The sequence below is a fragment of the Oncorhynchus keta genome, chromosome 1 (assembly GCF_023373465.1).
Source record: "Oncorhynchus keta strain PuntledgeMale-10-30-2019 chromosome 1, Oket_V2, whole genome shotgun sequence".
NCBI classification, from domain to species: Eukaryota; Metazoa; Chordata; class Actinopteri; order Salmoniformes; family Salmonidae; genus Oncorhynchus; species Oncorhynchus keta.
Genome location: NC_068421.1, coordinates 33286070 through 33308916, shown reverse-complemented (window position 1 = coordinate 33308916; position 22847 = coordinate 33286070). Strand labels below are relative to the sequence as shown.

Below are 22847 nucleotides of genomic sequence, written 5' to 3'. Positions count from 1 at the left end.
GGACAGACGGGCGGGCGGGCAGGGGGGTGGACAACAGACAGACAGGTATAATGTGTGGTACAGTACTGACTCATTGTACCTGGGAAGTAGAAACTAATGAACTCCTGTTCATCAGGTATGCATCATATTTCACCCACATAGAATGAATGCTCCACACACCAAATCAACACGGATGGGTCATACTAATAGATTGTTTTTTTCTGCGTAGTTGAGATCAGAGTTTTCCTCTGGAAGTGTGATGACTGTAGTTCTTAATTATCATATAATTACATTCTAAAGGATCCATAAGAAACATTGACGCACAAACTTTAACCAAGGCACCACCCGCACCCACACAAAGCCAAAAGATATGTTTTGAATTCCATCCTTTCTTACACTATTAAAACCTTGTTGTGAGGTTAACATTCCCCATTGTCATTGGAACAATGTAAGTGACTTTGAGATGAGCCCGTGTGGACTGGCTGTAGGTAACCCTTTCACCACAGACAGAAGTTAGCCTGAAGGGTCTCTGGGAATGACCGTCTCTGAGTTGACATGTGAACTACCGTATGTAGAAACTACACCGGCTTGTCTCTAACAATGTTGTCACAACCACAGCTACCATCACCAGGAATCTGTGTCTATTAAGTTATCTATAGCTTATCAAGGGATCTTCTTCTAGTTGAGGTCAACTATTTAAACACCAGCATGGCAGCGCTGCTACTACGGCTAGGTGACTGCGGTAAGCATAATGAAAGCAGCTCAAAGCTTCTGTCATTTGGAGAACACCTTCATTGGGCTAGCACACATCCCCCCATGTTGTTTGTCCCTTCAATAGGCAGTAACGGGCCTTCTAACTGAAGGCTGTGTGATTGGCTGTCTGCAGGAGAACAGCCTCACTGATGAATAATTTGTCTGTTTGTGTCTGAGTGATACAGCAGGGTCTGTATCAGGGGGCTGCTGTCATGTTTTCCATATGAGAAGGCTGTCAGGATCGACATCAAGGCTGCAGTAGGACTGCTGTTCCAGCAGCGCGCCCAGTAGACCTGTCACTGTGCCCTCAGCCAACCACGGCCCGGACGCTTGTCTTAGCCAACCACGGCCCGGGTGGCCAGGACGCATGTAACAGCAGCCGCCATCAGCCAGTCTAATCTGACACCTAGTCAGAGGAATGATTATCTCTCATTCTGACTTTCTAATTCCTTGACATTTTAATGCCATAATTGCAGTGGTTAATGTCAGACCTGCGATTGCACCTGTCAGACAGGTACGAACCAGTACCTGCCTGAAGCCAATCAACACATCCTAAAATGTTCTGGAGCCAATCAGCACACCTCAGAAAGTTCTGGAACCAATCAGCACATCCACTCAGAATGGCTGACTGACTGACTAACTGATAGGCTGACTGACTGACTAACTGATAGGCTGACTGACTGACTAACTGATAGGCTGACTGACTGACTAACTGATAGGCTGACTGACTGACTAACTGATAGGCTGGCTGACTGACTAACTGATAGGCTCTCTGGCTGACTGATAGGATGGCTGGCTGACTGACAGGCTCGCTGGCTGACTGGCTGGTGGGTCAGCTGAAATTGATCCATGTTGGGATCCTTTGACTGGGAGCAGCTCCACACATGGATCCCACCGCTGCCACCTTATTTCCACCAATACACAGGATCCCACCACTTCCACCATTATCAGCCAAATCTATCTTTGGGATGTGTCCCAAAAGGCAGCCTTTTCCATAGGGCTCTGCTCAAAAGTACTTGCACTGTGTAGGGAATAGAGTTCCATGTGGGATGCAGGTTTATGTCTATCGTTAATTGTAGTGCTTGAGATAGAAGGTCTATTGTCTGAAGCATTGAAACTTTCTTCCTTGAGCTACGTATTGTCTCTCACAGATTAATTTGTTGTTTTGCAGACTTGACCTTAGGTTTCTGTCTCTGAGTAAATAACAGACAGTAATAGTAATTATTCACCTGCTATGGAGTAAGAATAAGAGGATCTGACGAAGGACTCAAGGTATTCAGGCATACCTTCATTAGTACTTATCATATCTGTTGCATTTAGCTGAGCTAAGTCCTCCCTCCAACATACACATGTCAGAAAGGAGACAACATCAACTGGTCACCACCATTAGGCAGTATGAAGCTACACAGTCAGCTCCCATCCCAACACTATCGCCTTGCAGGGTGGCAAACAGACAGACAGCTTCCAAAACCTCACAGCCGGATGACTCCAATAATTGCCATTGTCTGAAAAAGCATGAGAGGAAATAATGAAAAGCAAAGCCGTTGTCCATATTGTTTGGTAATTAGGCAGCTGAGTGATTTGCATAGTGGTCACTTGATAGATAAAGGCGGCCCGGGAAGTGACGGGATATAAATGAGTTGTTTTGCAGACGACAGATGGTGGATATCACAGGGAGAGGAGATCACACTGGAAACACCACACTGCTGCTGCATGCCAGCTGTTACTGGTGTACTGTAGTCTCAGCTCTCAACCTATCTATCTCCCTCGCATTCCCTATCTATACTAACCTCTCCTCCTCTCCCTCGCTCTCCTGCTTTCTCTTTCTCTACCTTCCTCTCTCTCTACCTCCTCCTCTCGCTCTCTCTACTCCTCTCTCTACCTCCTCCTCTCCCGCTCTACCTCCTTCTCCTTCTACCTCCTCCACTCCCTCCCTCTCTACCTCCTTGTCTCTCTCTCTCTATACCTCCCTCTCTCTCTACCTCCCTCACTCTGTCCCTCGCTCTACTTCTCTCTTCCTCCCCCTCTCTCTCTTCCTCCCTCTCCCTCAATGTCCTGCTCTCTCTCTCTACCTTCCTCTCTACCTCCTCATCTTGCTCTCTCTACCACCCTCTCTTTCTACCACCCTCTCTCTACCTCCTCCTCTCCCTCTCTAGCTCTCGTTCTACCTCCTCTTCCTCGCGCTCTCTACCTCCCTCTCTTTCTCTACCTCCCTCTCTCTCTACCCATTCTACCTCCTCCCCTCTCTCTCTCTCTGCAATGAAGCTATTCACAGCTTCCTGTCGCTCAGAGAACAGTTCAGATATTGTCAATTAATTAAATGTAAATGAGAGGATTCACTCCCATGTCTATTCACTAGATGAGCCCTTGATGATGTACATCAAACAACACTTCAGACTAACATTCATTGACCTGGGTGTGAGTGAGTGAGTGAGTGAGTGAGTGAGTGAGTGAGTGAGTGAGTGAGTGAGTGAGTGAGTGAGTTAGTGAGTGAGTGAGTGAGTGAGTGAGTGAGTGAGTGAATGAGTGGGTCTGCAGTAATATAGGAGTAGTAAAGAATAATGTCAATTGTAAATGGAGTGAATGAGAGATAGTAAATAAAGCTACCCTTGACTTTGTACTGTATTGATCATGTATTTGCAACAACTATACTGTAAACCCATATCTTTGTGTACTCTATGTGTTTTATGTGGTTGTTGTCGTCTATGTCCTGTTGTCTGTAAATGATTATGGTTTAACAAAAACTAATTCCTGTGAATTACCAAATAAATTAACTGAACTGAACCCAGACAGAAGCAGCACTATCTATCTATGGTGGAGCTGGTTAGATGGGAGGGGTGGGGTTTGGTGTCCATGGTGACAGTGACGTGCGTATCGTAGCGTGTCGTGTCAAGGCGTACCTCTCTGAGGGCGTGGTCAGTGATGCTGTCCAGGCTGACGGAACCCTCGTAGGTCAGGTGGTGAAAGACATTGAGGGCGCGCACCGCCTCAGGCCCGCGCTGCTTGTAGCCGAAAATAAGGTCAACCCACTGATGCAGCTGACATGACACGAACTCACTTTCCAGGGCCTGTCAGAACACACAGACACACAGGCAGGGCTAGAGGGGAAAGGCACCCAGCAGCATGAAAACACACACAGTACACATACTGTAACACACACTGTAACACACACTGTAACACACACTGTAACACACACAACACACACACACACACACACACACACACACACACACACACACACACACACACACACACACACACACACACACACACACACACACACACACACACACACACACACACACACACACACACACACACACACACACAGGGTGAGTAGAGGATAAAGGCAGCCAGTAGCATGAAAACACAATGTACACAAACAACAATACATACAAGGGAAAAAATAACACACACCACACAACCCAACATGCCTTACACTACACACACAGTCTATGTTACTGTACATACAACTGACAACATCACTGCACTACTCAACACATAAACCCCACTGCACTAGTTGTGGTCAAACAGGGAGGAACACTACTATTGAACCTAAAGCATTCAGTGATATTAGACTCCTGAGTTTTGATAGCAGCTATTCTCTCTCCAGCCAGACTGTGATAAAATACACGTCCCTATATAGTCCTATATATTTGACCAGGGTTCTCATCAAAAGTAGTGCACAAGCTAGGGGTGCTATTTGGGACACAGTTTAATAAACAGGATGAGCCTCAGGAGAGCCGGTTTAATGCCTCCAGCCTGATATCAGCCAGGTATCATGTTTGTTCTCTGTCTATTAAAAACAATGACAAGCCATCTTTCTCATGGAGCTGTTCAATACTAATGGAGATACACTTTACTGTAAGCCGTGTGTGTGTGTACAGAGAGGAAAATGTATTTTTTGGGTGTGTTTAAGATAAGATAACAAACTAAAGATAACTACAGCATTCCTGTAGTCTTACACTGGCCCTTATGGTAAACAGTATTACTGTTGTGTTACATCACTATGGTAGACAGTATTACAGTTCTGTTAGATCACTATGGAAGACAGTGTTACTGTTGTGTTACATCACTATGGTAGACAGTTTTACTGTTGTGTTACATCACTATGGAAGAGAGTGTTACTATTGTGTTACATCACTATGGTAGACAGTATTACTGTTGTGTTACATCACTATGGTAGACAGTGTTCATGTTGTGTTACATCACTATGGTAGACAGTGTTACAATTCTGTTAGATCACTATGGTAGACAGTGTTACAGTTCTGTTAGATCATTATGGTAGACAGTGTTACTGTTGTGTTACATTACTATGGTAGACAGTGTTACATCACTATGGTAGACAGTGTTACTGTTGTGTTACATCACTATGGAAGACAGTGTTATTGTTGTGTTACATCACTATGGAAGACAGTATCACTGTTGTGTTACATCACTATGGAAGACAGTTTAACTGTTGTGTTACATCACTATGGAAGACAGTGTTGCTGTTGTGTTACATCACTATGGAAGACAGTGTTACTGTTGTGTTACATCACTATGGTAGACAGTTTAACTGTTGTGTTACATCACTATGGAAGACAGTGTTGCTGTTGTGTTACATCACTATGGAAGACAGTGTTATTGTTGTGTTACATCACTATGGAAGACAGTATCACTGTTGTGTTACATCACTATGGTAGACAGTGTTGCTGTTGTGTTACATCACTATGGTAGACAGTGTTACTGTTGTGTTACATCACTATGGTAGACAGTATCACTGTTGTGTTACATCACTATGGAAGACAGTGTTACTGTTGTGTTACATCACTATGGTAGACAGTGTTACTGTTGTGTTACATCACTATGGTAGACAGTGTTCATGTTGTGTTACATCACTATGGTAGACAGTGTCACTGTTGTGTTACATCACTATGGAAGACAGTGTCACTGTTGTGTTACATCACTATGGAAGACAGTGTTACTGTTGTGTTACATCACTATGGTAGACAGTGTTACTGTTGTGTTACATCACTATGGAAGACAGTGTCACTGTTGTGTTACATCACTATGGAAGACAGTGTTACTGTTGTGTTACATCACTATGGTAGACAGTGTTACTGTTGTGTTACATCACTATGGAAGACAGTGTTACTGTTGTGTTACATCACTATGGTAGACAGTGTTACTGTTGTGTTACATCACTATGGAAGACAGTGTTACTGTTGTGTTACATCACTATGGTAAATTTACAGTGCTTACGTTATTATTGCACTTATTGTCAACCCAGACACTACAACTCTAGCAGCTGATATGTATAGAGACATGCTGCAGGACTTTACACTCTCCCTCCCACAGGACAATAACAGCCTCTACCAACAGAGTGGAGCTAGCTAGAGCACACAGACAGAGACAAACCCAGAGGGAGCTGAACTAGCCACGGGGCATGTCACCACGATTGAATCAGGCACATGCAAAGATGGGAACTGGAGGGAGGAGGGGTGGAGGGATGGAGAGAGAGCGAGAGAGAGAGAGAGAGACGGAAATAAAATAAAAGGTAAAGTAAGAGGGAAGCAGAAAATGAAGAACGCTATAGTGAGATCAGAAACACTGTCTACCAGCAGGATGACTGAGGACAGAGATGGAGAGTAAAGAAGATGAATCTGTAGGTATCCATCCACGGATTCCGCATGTATACTAATATCTGAAAGATAATATATAATAATAATATATGCCATTTAGGATAAGACTTACAGTCATGTGTGGGTGGTCCCGGGAATCGAACCCCCTGGCGTTACAAGCGCCATGCTCTACCTGAGCTACAGATAAGAGGATAAGAACACAGTGCCCCCCCCTCCACCTCACTCCTCCTATTTGTCCCCCCTCCACCTCCCTCCTCCTGTCTGGCCCCCCCTCCATCTCCCCCCTCCTATCTGGCCCCTTTCCTATCTGTCCCCCCTCCACCTATCTGTCCCAACCTTCACCTCCCTTCTCCTCTCTGTGCATGTCCTCCCCAATCTCCCTCCTCCCTGTGTGCTGGGCTGATCTAGATGTAGCTGACCAGGCAGTAGACAAGAGGAGGAGAGCAGAGGGAGAGAGGAGAGGAGTAGAATGGAGAAGAGCTTAGTGAAAGGTCACCTCTGCTCGCTGCTAAACCCCACCACCACCCCTACCTCCCCCCCTCCCACCAGCTCTGTCACTCCTGCTGAAAAGGTCAAGTGTGTTCCTACCCCATACCCCTTGTCCTGCCCCCAATAACACTGTAGAACCCCCCCATAATGTCATATCTATAACCATGTCTTGGTGTGTTCAGGCATGAGGGTCTACTTGCACACTATAGTATGTGTACATGGATGTAATGGTGTGTGATTGTGAGTGTGTGTATGTGTGTGTTTGCATGTGATGAGAAGTGGACGACTGTCTGCCTCCAGGCTTGACTGGTTGAGAGGCTGGCAGAGGGTGGAGAGGGAGCTCACGTTCTGTCTCTGTGTGTGTGCGTGTTGCTCAAAGGGCCTGCAGGGAGTACTGGGTTGTCCTGGGATAACACACACACACACACAGCCACAGGCACACAGCCACACACACACAGCCACACAGGCACACAGCCACACACACACAGCCACACAGCCACACACACAGCCACCCCCCCACCCACACACACAGCACACACACACACACACACACACACACACACACACACACACACACACACACACACACACACACACACACACACACACACACAGCCACACACAGCCACACACAGCCACACACAGCCACACAGCTAAATGATGATTGATGAGTCCGGCATTAGGTAACATTATAGGGGACACTTACTGGCCCCATCATTTTGTGACATCACTTGGGTCAGCTGCAGATTGCGTTAGTATCGAGCACTTTATCTGATGCTGCATGAGTAACTCACACAGAGGAAGAGGGAAGAGAGGGGGAGAGGGGGTAGGAGAGGTGGAGGAGGGGGTGATAGAAGAGAAAAGGAGTTGGTGCTACAAAATTAGAGGACGGAGGAGGAGACAAGGGTGGGAGGAGAGGAGCAGGTTAGGTAGAAAAAGAGAGCAGAGGGTGGGAGGAGCGGAGAGGGTTAGGTAGAAAAAGAGAGCAGAGGGTGGGAGGAGAGGAGAGGGTTAGGTAGAAAAAGAGAGCAGAGGGTGGGAGGAGAGGAGAGGGTTAGGTAGAGGAAGAGAGCAGAGGGTGGGAGGAGAGGAGTGGGTTAGGAGGAGGAAGAGAGCAGAGGGTGGGAGGAGAGGAGCGGGTTAGGAGCAGGAAGAGAGCAGAGGGTGGGAGGAGAGGAGCGGGTTAGGAGGAGAAAGAGAGCAGAGGGTGGGAGGAGAGGGGTTAGGGTTAGGTTAGGAGGAAAGAGAGCAGAGGGTGGGAGGAGAGGAGGAGCAGGGTTAGGAGCAGGAAGAGAGCAGAGGGTGGGAGGAGAGGAGCGGGTTAGGAGCAGGAAGAGAGCAGAGGGTGGGAGGAGAGGAAGTGGGTTAGGAGGAGGAAGAGAAAGAGCAGAGGGTGGGAGGAGAGGAGTGGGTTAGGTAGAAAAAGAGAGCAGAGGGTGGGAGGAGAGGAGAGGGTTAGGAGCAGGGGTGGGAGAGAGCAGAGGTTAGGTGGGAGGAGAGGGTGGGAGTGGGTTAGGAGCAGGAAGAGAGCAGAGGGTGGGAGGAGAGGAGCGGGTTAGGAGGAGGAAGAGAGCAGAGGGTGGGAGGAGAGGAGCGGGTTAGGAGCAGGAAGAGAGCAGAGGGTGGGAGGAGAGGAGAGGGTTAGGTAGAGGAAGAGAGCAGAGGGTGGGAGGAGAGGAGCGGGTTAGGAGCAGGAAGAGAGCAGAGGGTGGGAGGAGAGGAGCGGGTTAGGAGCAGGAAGAGAGCAGAGGGTGGGAGGAGAGGAGCGGGTTAGGAGCAGGAAGAGAGCAGAGGGTGGGAGGAGAGGAGCGGGTTAGGAGCAGGAAGAGAGCAGAGGGTGGGAGGAGAGGAGTGGGTTAGGAGCAGGAAGAGAGCAGAGGGTGGGAGGAGAGGAGAGGGTTAGGAGCAGGAAGAGAGCAGAGGGTGGGAGGAGAGGAGCGGGTTAGGAGCAGGAAGAGAGCAGAGGGTGGGAGGAGAGGAGAGGGTTAGGAGAGGAAGAGAGCAGAGGGTGGGAGGAGAGGAGCGGGTTAGGAGCAGGAAGAGAGCAGAGGGTGGGAGGAGAGGAGCGGGTTAGGAGCAGGAAGAGAGCAGAGGGTGGGAGGAGAGGAGCGGGTTAGGTAGAGGAAGAGAGCAGAGGGTGGGAGGAGAGGAGAGGGTTAGGAGCAGGAAGAGAGCAGAGGGTGGGAGGAGAGGAGAGGGTTAGGAGCAGGAAGAGAGCAGAGGGTGGGAGGAGAGGAGAGGGTTAGGAGGAGGAAGAGAGCAGAGGGTGGGAGGAGAGGAGAGGGTTAGGAAGAGGAAGAGAGCAGAGGGTGGGAGGAGAGGAGCGGGTTAGGAGGAGGAAGAGGGTGGGAGGAGAGGGTGGGAGGGAGAGGCAGAGCGGGTTAGGAGCAGGAAGAGAGCAGAGGGTGGGAGGAGAGGAGAGGGTTAGGAGAGGAAGAGAGCAGAGGGTGGGAGGAGAGGAGCGGGTTAGGAGCAGGAAGAGAGCAGAGGGTGGGAGGAGAGGAGCGGGTTAGGAGGAGGAAGCAGAGGGTGGGAGGAGGGTTAGGGAGGAAGAGAGCAGAGGGTTAGGAGAGGAGGAAGAGGAGAGAGCAGAGGGTGGGAGGAGAGGAGAGGGTTAGGAGCAGGAAGAGAGCAGAGGGTGGGAGGAGAGGAGAGGGTTAGGTAGAGGAAGAGAGCAGAGGGTGGGAGGAGAGGAGAGGGTTAGGTAGAGGGAGAGAGCAGAGGGTGGGGGGAGAGGGAGCGGGTTAGGAGCAGGAAGAGAGCAGAGGGTGGGAGGAGAGGAGAGGGTTAGGTAGAGGAAGAGAGCAGAGGGTGGGAGGAGAGCAGAGGGTTAGGTAGAGGAAGAGAGCTGAGGGTGGGAGCAGAGGGTGGGAGGAGAGGAGAGAGGGTTAGGTTAGGAGGGAAAGAGAGCAGAGGGTGGGAGGAGAGGAGCGGGTTAGGAGGAGGAAGAGAGCAGAGGGTGGGAGGAGAGGAGAGGGTTAGGTAGAGGAAGAGAGCTGAGAGCAGAGGGTGGGAGGAGAGCAGAGGGTTAGGTAGAGGAAGAGAGCTGAGAGCAGAGGGTGGGAGGAGAGGAGCGGATTAGGAGGAGGAAGAGAGCAGAGGGTGGGAGGAGAGGAGAGGGTTAGGTAGAGGAAGAGAGCAGAGCGTGAGCGATAAGGAGAGGAGGAGAGGTGTTTAGTTCCTCACCATCCGGTTGATCCTGACAAAGTCCTCAGGCTTGTTGGCCCAGGGAGGCAGTTCTACATCACACACCATGCTGCCGTCCTCCCTCTGGCCCAGGTGGTAACCATTACTGTTACCAAACATCTCTGGCAGGTAGTAGAATTCTGGAATCAACTCCTGTTTGAAACAGGCATTACCACATTATTATACACATGTTATTGATAGGTCATTACACACATTTTGTTATACCACATTATTACACATTTTAATTACACACGGCAGGTGGTAGTAAGAGTAAATGGACTGTGTACGTGTGTGTGACTTCAGGGGGAAAGGTAATACAAGCCAAATAAACATCAGGCCATGGGTGTTGAGAGGTGCTGTAACAGTTATTTCAGTGGTGTGTGTGTGTGTGTGTGTGTGTGTGTGTGTGTGTGTGTGTGTGTGTGTGTGTGTGTGTGTGTGTGTGTGTGTGTGTGTGTGTGTGTGTGTGTGTGTGTGTGTGTGTGTGTGTGTGTGTGTGTGTGTCAGTGCAGGGCTGTGGTGATGGGGTCAGGACCTTGGCACAGAGAGGAAGAAACAAACTCCCATGATCCTCCCTGGTGTGATTCCAACTTCAAAGAGAATAAAAAACTGGCTGACCCTGTAGACACCCTTAAGCCCAGTGGTCACCAACCTTTTCTGAGTCAAGATCACTTTCGGAGTCAAAACACAAGCTGAGATCTGCCGCTCTTATATATTTTTAAAAAAATGTAAGCCTATGCCAAATAAAAACAGTTCTCAGGGGATGAGGTTTGTGTAGTAGGCTCTAGTACAATATCACAGCATATCGGCTATGCTTGGCCTGCCCGTATTGTTTCCTCTTAGATCATATTTTATTTAAAACTCAAGCTACATAAAAAAATATTTCAGACAGCTGAACATACATTTAAATAATTCACTTTTTTTATTTGACTCAACTAATGGTACATGCAACTGATTGATGGTCAGGCTCAGCAGAGGGAGGCTGAGCAGAGAGAGGGGACACTATCTTCCACCTGATGGTAAGGCTCAGCGGAGGGAGGCTGAGCAGAGAGAGGGGACACTATCTTCCACCTGATGGTAAGGCTCAGCGGAGGGAGGCTGAGCAGAGAGAGGGGACACTATCTTCCACCTGATGGTAAGGCTCAGCGGAGGGAGGTTGAGCAGAGAGAGGGGACACTATCTTCCACCTGATGGTAAGGTTCAGCAGAGGGAGGCTGAGCAGAGAGGGGACACTATCTTCCACCTGATGGTAAGGCTCAGCGGAGGGAGGTTGAGCAGAGAGAGGGGACACTATCTTCCACCTGATGGTAAGGTTCAGCAGAGGGAGGCTGAGCAGAGAGGGGACACTATCTTCCACCTGATGGTCAGGCTCAGCGGAGGGAGGTTGAGCAGAGAGAGGGGACACTATCTTCCACCTGATGGCGAAACTTGAAAAGCACTGCATTATTTCTGCCTCATGCACAAATTCATGTTGTTGTTCCTATGACCAGAGAAAGTGAAATATTCCTTGGCATTTAAATAGACGAGCCACTAATAATGAAAACACAGGCCTATCGATACACTTGGCTACTCATTCATTTCAGCTGCAGTGCTGATTGTAGCGCGAGTGGAAGTAGTGAGAAGCACGTTTTATGATTTTGAAAAAAGTTTAATAAAAACAGTGTTGACCGTGTTGAATAAAAACTTAAACATGACCTCACTCATTAAAAAAGCAGGTCTCTGCTGTATCCTTGTATCTAGGTTTCTGATCATGGTTTTAAAAGTTATGATATATGGAAGGTGCAGGCACAGTGATTTGAGCTACCAGACTGGTCAGCAGTAGACACACTTGATTTACCTCTCCAGGTCTGCCGGGTAGACCAAATCAAATGGTTGGAAATGGGAACAGTTTACCCGGCCCGCAGGGCAGCTGAATCAAATACACCTACCGCCAACAGTGAAAAAAGGTGCACAAGGATTTACCGTTGGAGATCGACTAGGAATGCCTTGAAGATCACGATCGACCGGTTGGTGACCACTGCTTCAGCCTATCACAGAGTCCCTTTTCCTCCCCTTCTCTCTCTCTGACAGATGCCTCTGTAAATTGTAAATTGGACCATGTGCACAACAGGAATGTGGCGTCTCCCTCCTCTCTCTGTCAGAGCCCTCATTAGAAAACCATTTAAAACCATTTAAACTCTGTCTAGGCCTGTGTTTATCAGGAGGTGTATGTGTTGTGTGTCAGGTGTGTGTGTATGTGTGTGGGTCAGTGACTTTGTGCTTGTGTGTGTGCGTGTGGGCTGGCTTGGTGTGTGTGTGTCAGCGACTGTGTGTGTGTGTGTCAGCGGCTGTGTCTGTGTGTGTCTAAAATGTGCTGGGCCTCCCAGCTGGTTCAGTGCTAATATGAGGGCTGATTTATGAAAGCAGTGTTTGTCGTGTTCTGTGATGCTGTTGGTTTTTACCAGGCCTATGGGAGTTTGACCAGGCCTGTTGCCTATGGGAGGATAACTACAGGAGGGTAACAAGCAGGGTTTAGAGAGGAAGCTGGCATGACAGGAAACACCCCAATAAAACACCGGAGTCTGGTGTTGGTCACATTTCACTCTTTGACTGACCACAACATTGGAGGCTGTTCCCCTCCCTCCCCCCTCTCTCTCCCCTCGCTCACCTATCTCTATCTCCCTCTGTCTCCCTCCTTACTCTCTCTATTTGTAAACTTCCCTGTCATAACTCAGCACCAAGCCGTTAAAGCTGCCAGCTCCGCTTTCGAGCCCAGCTCCCCTGGCAGCCATTAATACAGCAACAGCCTGTTAATGGGCTTAACAAGTCAATCACACAGCCTCCATAGATAGCTATCTATGGAGCCTGTTCGCTATCTATGGAGCCTGTCAGCTAACAGCCTCCATAGCATTAGCTATATTAAATGCTGCTGGGTCCCTTCAGGTGACACACTGGCAGCGTTCTGGGGTGTTACTGGGACTGTTGACTACTCACAGACATGTCTGCCTCACCCTCTTTCACTCACTCACACACACACACACACACGCATGCACGCGCATGACACACACACACACAGACACACACACGGAGGAGCAACACTTAAAACATGTATTGTGAAGGGGAGGAGGGTGGAATGAGTGGAGGGGGGAATGCTGGTACGAGGTCTCTTGACAATGACTTGCTCTTGTAGGTGGTCAGCTCAACGCTGTTATGGCCCCTTTCCTACTCCCCCTCGTCCTGTACTCTTTGTCATTATGTAGTCATGACTGTCCTGATCAGGTCAGGTTACAGGAGACCACAACCCTACAGATTATCTCTCAACCCCAACAGAGCAGGAGAGATCTAGGGGTCTGAAGATGTGGGGGTTTTATGACCCCTCACACCCCTGGTAAATCTCAGGCCACAAACAAATTCCTTTGTCCTGTTACTATAGAGAACCAGCCTCAGAACATTAAACATGAAATAAAGGGACTTTGGAACAATGTTTTCCGTCAGCCACAATGGTGGCCATGACGATAGACGGAATATGAAAATGTATGTCATTTTTGTTTTGTTATTAAAGGTTAATAGATGATGTTATTATGAAAACATTGTAACGTGAAGAGTTTTCCTAGTATATGTTTGATGTTTATACATTGTACGTTGTATGGAATATATCCAAATCAAAGAGAATGTTTTGGGAAAGATGAAATGTGAAGTTAGTTGTCTAAAATTGGATTTGAGTAAAATCTAGACCTTGCCCTCATAACTTGGTACGCCCAGAGAATTGCCCTAAAGGTGGTTACGCCCACTTCTGACACGAGGGTATAAAACCTCTGAGTAAAGAATTTCCAGAGAAGACTACGTGACCCAAGCTGTAGCCAAGGTCTAAAAAGTCAACCAACCCAGAAAGCAACACAAGAAGACAAATAAATATTTTTCTACCCAAGCTACGGATGAGTAGCTGTGTCTAAGCGGGTGAATTCAAGCCGGACCCCCTTAGCATCCAATCCCAGCGAATCGTGGTATCTAAAAGGTTTCATTCCTATGCCGTGAGCTCTGCGCTACAGAGCTGTCTGTCCTCAGAAGACCCCTTCCAGAGCAAGGGTGAGGGAACAGACTCCTAAGCCAAAAGGACACTGACATCGTGAGGACGACCAGAAAGGTGCGCCGGAGAAGTGTGTCATCGAGCAGCCTGAACGGTCTACGCAGAGAATCCCCATGTAATTACATCATTATATTCTAACCCTTAAAAGTGGCAGTTTTGGGCAAGGCTAGGGTGAGAATAGCATAGCTGACAAATTCACCCAAATGTATATTTCTCTCGTGTACTTTCTTTTTCCTCTCTCTCTTTGACATCCCCATTTTGGGTGACACACACCATAGTATGTTGGCCCGTTATACTGAGTTCTAATCAATAGCCTATAATGTGTTTTTTTCTATGTGTAAGATTGGTGTGGTACGAACTCATTGGTGAGACCCGGGTCCGTGTAGATTCATGGGCTATACGACGTTCAGAACGAGATTGTAGAGGTAACTGGTTAATTAGCGGCTGTTGTAAAATCCATATTCTGATATTCTTTGAGTTAATTTGGAAAATAGAAACTCAATAAAAACTAGTTTTCCCATGGTGCCCCAGGTTAATGAGTTAATAATTGCTTGATTCAGTTAATCACGCAATTACAATGTCACGATAGAGAGTAAGAAACAAACTCCCATGATCCTCCCTGGTGTGATTCCAACTTCAAAGAGAATAAACAACTAGCTGACCCTGTAGACACCCTTAAGCCCAGTGGTCACCAACCTTTTCTGAGTCAAGATCACTTTTGGAGTCAAAACACAAGCTGATAGTAGGTAACACTTTGTGTGTGTCTTGGAAGTGTCTTGGCTGTGTGCTTAGGGTCGCTGTCCTGTTGGAAGGTGAACCTTCGCCCCAGTCTGAGGTCCTGAGCAGGTTTTCATTAAGGATCTATTTCCCTCTGTCCTGACTAGTCTCCCAGTCCCTGCCACTGAAAAACATCCCCACAGCATGATGCTGCCACCACCATGCTTCACCTTAGGGATGGAGCCAGGTTTCCTCCAGACGTGACGCTTGGCATTCAGGCCAAAGAGTTCAATCTTGGTTTCATCAAAGCAGAGAATCTTGTTTCTCATGGTCCGAGAGTCCTTTAGGTGCCTTTTGGCAAACTCGGTAGAACTGTGTGTGTAGGTAGAACTGAGTGCGTAGGTAGAACTGTATATGTGTAGGTAGAACTGAGTATGTGTTGGTAGAACTGAGTGTGTAGGTAGAACTGAGTGTGTAGGTAGAACTGAGTGTGTGTAGGTAGAACTGAGTGTGTGTACGTAGAACTGTGTATGTAGGTAGAACTGTGTTTGTGTAGGTAGAACTGTGTGCGTAGGTAGAACTGAGTGTGTATAGGTAGAACTGAGTGTGTGTAGGTAGAACTATGTGTGTAGGTAGAACTGAATGTGTGTAGGTAGAACTGAGTGTGTGTAGGTAGAACTGTGTATGTAGGTAGAACTGAGTGTGGAGGTAGAACTGAGTGTGTGTAGGTAGAACTGAGTGTTTGTAGGTAGAACTGAGTGTGTGTCGGTAGAACTGAGTGCGTAGGTAGAACTGAGTGCGTAGGTAGAACTGTGTGCGTAGGTAGAACTGAATGTGTGTAGGTAGAACTGAGTGTGTGTAGGTAGAACTGTGTATGTAGGTAGAACTGAGTGTGTAGGTAGAACTGAGTGTGTGTAGGTAGAACTGAGTGTTTGTAGGTAGAACTGAGTGTGTGTCGGTAGAACTGAGTGCGTAGGTAGAACTGAGTGCGTAGGTAGAACTGTGTGCGTAGGTAGAACTGTGTGCGTAGGTAGAACTGAGTGTGCGTATGTAGAACTGAGTGTGTGTAGGTAGAACTGTGTGTGTAGGTAGAACTGAGTGTGTGTAGGTAGAACTGTGTGTGTAGGTAGAATTGAGTGCGTAGGTAGAACTATGTGTGTAGGTAGAACTGAATGTGTGTAGGTAGAACTGAGTGTGTGTAGGTAGAACTGTGTATGTAGGTAGAACTGAGTGTGTAGGTAGAACTGAGTGTGTGTAGGTAGAACTGAGTGTTTGTAGGTAGAACTGAGTGTGTGTCGGTAGAACTGAGTGCGTAGGTAGAACTGAGTGCGTAGGTAGAACTGTGTGCGTAGGTAGAACTGAATGTGTGTAGGTAGAACTGAGTGTGTGTAGGTAGAACTGTGTATGTAGGTAGAACTGAGTGTGTAGGTAGAACTGAGTGTCTGTGGGTAGAACTGTGTGTGTAGGTAGAACTGAGTGTGTAGGTAGAACTGAGTGTGTATAGGTAGAACTGAGTGTGTGTAGATCAAACTGAGTGTGTGTAGGTAAAACAATTTAGCAGAATAATGAAACACAGCTGCTGTTGTAATATCTTGTCACTCTCTCCTTCGTGCTGATAGACCAGCAGCCATGTTCTGTGTGTTTCAACAGACAGGCAGACAGACATACAAGTAGTTTAAAGTAGCATGTATTTGTTAACAGGGCATGTTGGCTGGTGTGCTGCTCTCTCCCTTTCCACCACAAGCCGAGCCCAGGAAAAGTCCTGTCCGGACATAAAGCACTACATTTTAAATAGCTTTTGTCATTAATGCTTTATTAATTGCCTGGGGCAACACTAACCCGACGTGGGGTGTTCTAGAAATATCTGACACTTTGAGGTCAGAGCTGTTCCCGCTGTGTTACAGAGTGGCTGTGGTGGTTCAGCGTTCCTCTGTCTGCATCCCAAATGGCACCCCATTCTCTATATAGTGCACTACTTTGGACCAGGACCCATAGGGAGCCATTTGGGACACATCCTCTGACTGCTCCTTTGAGAGGATTTCTTTCTTTCTTTGTCTTCAGCCTTTGTTCACATACAGTACAGCACTCCTTTGTTTTTAAAGTATTATTTTTTTTAAATATAAGCGATAAATGAACTATGTATTTGTAAGTGCTTTAGTTATTCACTGTGTACCATGTCTCTGTTCCTCAGAGTTTGAGCACAGTGTTATTTATAATTCATGGTATATGTTTTATTGTGACGTTTCTTTCTGGGTTGTATACCGATGAACAGGGAATGCATCAGACCCCCTGTAGATGCAGAGTATTTTACGCTGAGCAGAGGTTTTTTCATGGACACACACCCACACACGCACACGCACACACACCCACACCCACACACACACACACACACACACACACACACACACACACACACACACACACAGCGACACAAAGACACACACCTTGACGTCTGAGGTGTCTCTCTGGCAGTGCCTCCAGGAGCGGGTGATGGCTGAGAAGGTCCGGTCTGGATGGTCAAACTTGTTGTTGTTAGCATTCAGGAAGAACGTGGTGAAAGGCTCCTGCAAGAAAAAACATACATACATTTTACGTTGAGCAAAGGATGTTTCATGGACACACAAATATCAGAACACAGATAACACCACCATACCAAACCATACTGTCAGGGAAATAGATTGTCTATTGCATGTTCAGAGTGAATAATTTATGCTCCCCTAAGGAGAGCTAATGGCTGAATTCTACTGGTTGTGACAGAGATAAGGGCAATGAGAGTCTCTATTGGAACCCTAGATTCAGTAAAGAGGTCAATGGAACGCAGACTGTGGGGGATAGAAGAAGATGCCAGATTGGTTCACATTCGACAAATCTGATCTAACAAAGTGAATATTTGTCAAATCCGTCATGATTGTCACAGGCCCACAATGTGATTACTAAAGTCCGACTTTGGCTGCATAAAATATAAACAATAGCCTAAATGTAGAATAATTTTCCTGGGGGGCAATGAGGAGATTCGGGATCATTCCTCCACGCGTTTCCATGGCATTTCCATTGTTTGGGTTGAGTTCCACTGACCTTTTATCAATGATGTGTTTCTGTGTCTGTATATCTGATGTTCCTGTGCCAGACTAGCGTGTCTGTCTGTCTGTCTGTCTGTCTGTCTGTCTGTCTGTCTGTCTGTCTGTCTGTCCTCCCCTACTGTACATTACCCACAATGCCTTAGGGAGTATTAACTACTGTGCTTCCTGGTAGCCGGGAGCGACGGTGCTAATTTGCTGATACTGTATGTGGTGTTCCCAGTCTGAGATGGAGACAGTGGTCTGATGGAGGGATGTAGGGAGGAGAGGCGGAGAGGAGGGGGAGAGTGGCAGGCAAAGGGAGGACAGGGGGGTGCTACTGACTCCCCATCAAGCTTTCTCCAATTAACGAGCTGCCTAACATATCAGATATGGACAAACCCCAGGAGGGGTAACCCTATATCTCACAATTTAGATTCCACTGGTATTTACTAAACACTAGGTGGTATCAATGTGCTTTCAGCTGTGTGGACTGTGTGACTCAATATCTAACTAACTTACTGTACTAGCTGCCATTTGGAACATTTTATTTTGGATAAAGAATGACATACGTCTGTCTCCACAAGTCTAAAGTCAGATAGAAAGTGTAGAAATGATAATGAACCTATATATTTGTTTGATCAACCACCCCTTTTCCAGGAACAGGGTATTGGGTGGATGGGGTACAGAGTACCTACTATCCTGAGCAGCCAGAGCAGGGTGGAGTTAGCGGTGGAGTAGTGGGTGTTGTAGTGATATGGGGGTGTCTGGTCCTCTTCCCAGGTCTCATAGCGCTCTGCATAGAACACTGCACGCTTGGGGTTCAACGCTCCGATTGGCTGAGGGAGAAACAGAAGTTACGTACATACAGTAGATAGAGTATGATGTTCAGTATATAACTGATTTTAAAGACTTAGCAGACAGACAGCTCCTAGATATCAGGGTTGTCAAACACAAGGCCCCCGAACCAAATGGCCCGCCATGTTGTCATGGTAAAAAAAGGCCACAGGAGTTTAGTAAGGCCTGCTATTGATATTACAGTAATTACATACCTAGTCAATGGATAAAACAAGAAATAAGTGACTTTACAACCCAAATATTGACCTTTGATAGCATGTTTCATACTTCCACCATAACACAGGAACAGAAGCCAAGTTAATATTACACTCTGGGTCCCTGACTCTCTATATAATGCCGAGACTCATTCTGGGTCCCAAATAGCAACCCATTCCCAATATAGCGCACTACCTTTGGGTAATAGGATGCCACTAACTATGTGGGTAATATGATGCCATTTGTGACGCGCCCTACGTCAATATTATGACACAGACTCACTCTGGGTCCCAAGCCTTTGCTTTCTCATGTGTTTCTAAGACAATCTAATTAGCCATTAAAATACATGTACTGGAGAATGGTTTCTCTGCCTTCTCAATCACCCTGGCCAACAGGCAGCCATTGAAGGTATATTGGCAGTCATTGTTAATACACTCAGTGCTATTGGTCAGTGGGGGAGGGTGTGTATCCGTGTCTCAGATTGACCACAGGAATCATGGGAAATCTACCCCAACAAAGCCCTTGATTCAGACCAGCTGCAGCTAGTGGAGAGACCAACGACTAAAAATAAAATAACTTCAATATCAAATCATTAAGACTGTGCCGTTACTCCAGTTTTCCCGTGACTAGAGTTATGAGAGTGTTACAACACAAAAAGCTGCTTTCCAAATGACATTCAATTCCCTATATAGTGCACTCATTTTGACCAGAAGGCCCTGGACATATAGTACATAGGCTTCCATATGAGATGCAGCCAGACTTTCTCATCATCTTCATTATGTTCCAACAGCCCATAGCTCCCTCTATGTGGCACAGAACACATGGCATTAGTAGGAATGACTAGCGCTCGACTCTCTCACTCCAAAGCAACTGGTCACGTCTGGTTTCCTTCTACGTTCCTTTCTTTTCTCTCCAACGTAATGACCGTCCACATCGATGTTAGCACGATGAGAGAGAATGAAAGAGAAGTTTATTGAGATCTGCTGAGATTTACGAGGTGATAATAGGCTGTCATGTGACGTATGGGGCCAGCTGTGATTGGGCTGTGGGCTACAGGAAGTCAGACATGCTGGTAAACATCCAGGAGGAACCAGGCTGGTCTCAGTCATCTTAGCCCAATCATAGCTGCAGCTGGACAGCACAGCCAGATAATAGGACAGACTGGGTTTCGACCCGGTTCTGACAACCAGCTAACATGTCCCACAGCTAACACAGTCTCACAGCTAACACAGTCTCACAGCTAGCACGGTCTCACAGCTAACATGGTCTCATTGCTAACATGGTCTCACAGCTAACATGGCTTCACAGCTAACATGGGCTCAATGCTAACGCGGTCTAATAGCTAACGTGGTCTAATAGCTAACGTGGTCTCAGCTCACGTGGTCTCACAGCTCACGTGGTCTCACAGCTCACGTGGTCTCATAGCTAACGTGGTCTCACAGCTAACGTGGTCTCACAGCTAACACGGTCTCACAGCTAACATGGTCTCATAGCTAACATGGTCTCATAACTAACATGGTCTCACAGCTAACATGGTCTCACAGCTTAAATGATCTCATAACTAACATGGTCTCATAGCTAACATGGTCTCACAGCTAACATGGTCTCACAGCTAACATGGTCTCAAAGCTTTATTATATATATTTTTTAAATGTTTTAATTGTATTTTACCCCCTTTTTCTCCCCAATTTCAAACTTGTCTCATCGCTGCAACTCCCCAACGGGCTCGGGAGATGAAGGCTCGGGAGATGAAGGCTCGGGAGATGAAGGTCGAGTCATGCATCCTCCAAAACATTACCCGCCAAACTGCACTTCTTAACACTCACCAGCTTAACCCGGAAGCCAGCCGCAAGGAGTCACCCGGAAGTCAGCCTGCACGCCCCCGGCCAGCCACAAGGAGTCACTAGAGTGCGATGAGCTAAGTTAAGCCCCCCTGGCCAAAACATCCCCCAATCCGGACGACGCTGGGCCAATTGTGCACCACCCTATGGGACTCCCGATCACAGCCGGTTATGATACAGCATGGGATCGAACCTGGGTCTGTAATGACGCCTCCAGCACTGCGATGCAGTGCCTTAGACTGCTGTGCCACTTGGGAGGTCATAGCTAACATGGTCTCACAGATAACATGGTCTCACAGCTAACATGGTCTCACAGCTAACATGGTCTCACAGCTAACATGGTCTCATAGCTAACATGGTCTCACAGCTAACATGGTCTCACAGCTAACATGGTCTCACGGCTAACATGGTCTCACAGCTAACATGGTCTCACAGCTAACATGGTCTCACGGCTAACATGCTCTCATAGCGAACATGGTCTCACGGCTAACATGGTCTCACAGCTAACATGGTCTCATAGCTAACATGGTCTCATAGCTAACATGGTCTCACAGCTAACATGGTCTCATAGCTAACATGGTCTCATAGCTAACATGGTCTCACAGCTAACATGGTCTCACAGCTAACATGGTCTAACATGCTCTCATAGTGGTCTCACGGCTAACATGGTCTCATAGCAACATGGTCTCATAGCTAACATGGTCTCATAGCTAACATGGTCTCACAGCTAACATGGTCTCATAGCTAACATGGTCTCATAGCTAACATGGTCTCACAGCTAACATGGTCTCATAGCTAACATGGTCTCACAGCTAACATGGTCTCACGGCTAACATGGTCTCACAGCTAACATGGTCTCACAGCTAACATGGTCTCACGGCTAACATGCTCTCATAGCGAACATGGTCTCACGGCTAACATGGTCTCATAGCTAACATGGTCTCATAGCTAACATGGTCTCATAGCTAACCTGTTCTGTACCCAATCTTCAAGGAGAATAGATTAAAAGGGAAGCGTGTAGCTCTCGTAGTCGATAAACTGTATATTGACAACCAAATGTTCCAAGACACAGACTGCTCACTCCATGGCTATTCTAAAAATTACAAAGTTCTTATAGAGGAGTCGAATAATGGAACGCCAAATAGTAGCCATGGTAGGGAATGTAATAATAATTTACAAAAATAGATAGAAAAGCAATAAAATGAAACAATCGTTAAATGAACTATAACTACACTATACCATTCAAGATAGGGCATGTTTTAAAATAATTATTTACATTTCCATGTACTGTATTTTGTAAAGGGATAAGACGGCATTAGCAGAAAGGATAACTAGTAAAATAATACTTAAAATATAACGAACTAGAACACAAAAGTACTCAATCAATACGGTGGAGATAAAGAAACACAGCAAACAGAAGACATAGAAGGTACAGTACATCGGTACTGTATTGTGATGAAAGGGGCGGTGTGTGTTTTTTGTGTTTGGAAAAGTGTGGTGTTAAGTGAGTGAGAAAGGAAACAGTTGCATATCTCAGAGTCTGTGAACAGGGGTTGCGAGAGAGAGCTTTCAATTTTGTGCGGATGAGGGACACATTTTAAAATAAATTATACATCGTTTATTTATTTATTTATTGTCCTATCAGGATGGAACGGTCCCCAAGCCTATACCCTAGACACCCACCTGAGCGACACATACACTAAAGTCCATATCTTTTTTATAGGTGCTTACTGTAAGTTGCCTATTTGCAGCCAAAACAGAAAGAGGAATGTGCATAGAGACCTACTAGAGTAGCACAGTCCCTTCAAGATTCTGAGCCTGCCTGGCAGGGTTGGTCCTACGAAGCCAGAGCCCCCTGATGGGAGAGCATAATATACACGGAAATTCACAAAGCTGCTAATGAGAACCTTTACAACCTTGTAGGTAGCCTGTGTGGCTCCCGGTGGGGTACCCCCACGCAGGTAGTGGCAGTGCTGGCAACACTAGCTGCAGTAACCCATGGGAAGTGGGTCACACACTCGGACAATCAGAGAGGGGGCATATTATTGTGACCCTGGTTGCACAAAATAATCAAAGGTCTGAC

General features: G+C 46.9%; 1 protein-coding gene across 2 annotated transcripts in view; it reads right to left on the bottom strand.

The window, feature by feature from the left end:
- LOC118396139 (neurobeachin-like) overlaps positions 1-22847 on the bottom strand; it is a 415134-nt gene that overhangs the window by 25430 nt on the left and 366857 nt on the right. For both annotated transcript variants that reach the window (XM_052522064.1, XM_052522066.1), the window contains exons 47-50: positions 18569-18709; positions 17259-17378; positions 10032-10184; positions 3633-3800 (exon numbers count right to left, since the gene is read on the bottom strand). In XM_052522064.1, the coding sequence (XP_052378024.1) occupies positions 3633-3800; positions 10032-10184; positions 17259-17378; positions 18569-18709 (582 nt within the window). The remainder of the gene's footprint in view (positions 1-3632; positions 3801-10031; positions 10185-17258; positions 17379-18568; positions 18710-22847) is intronic.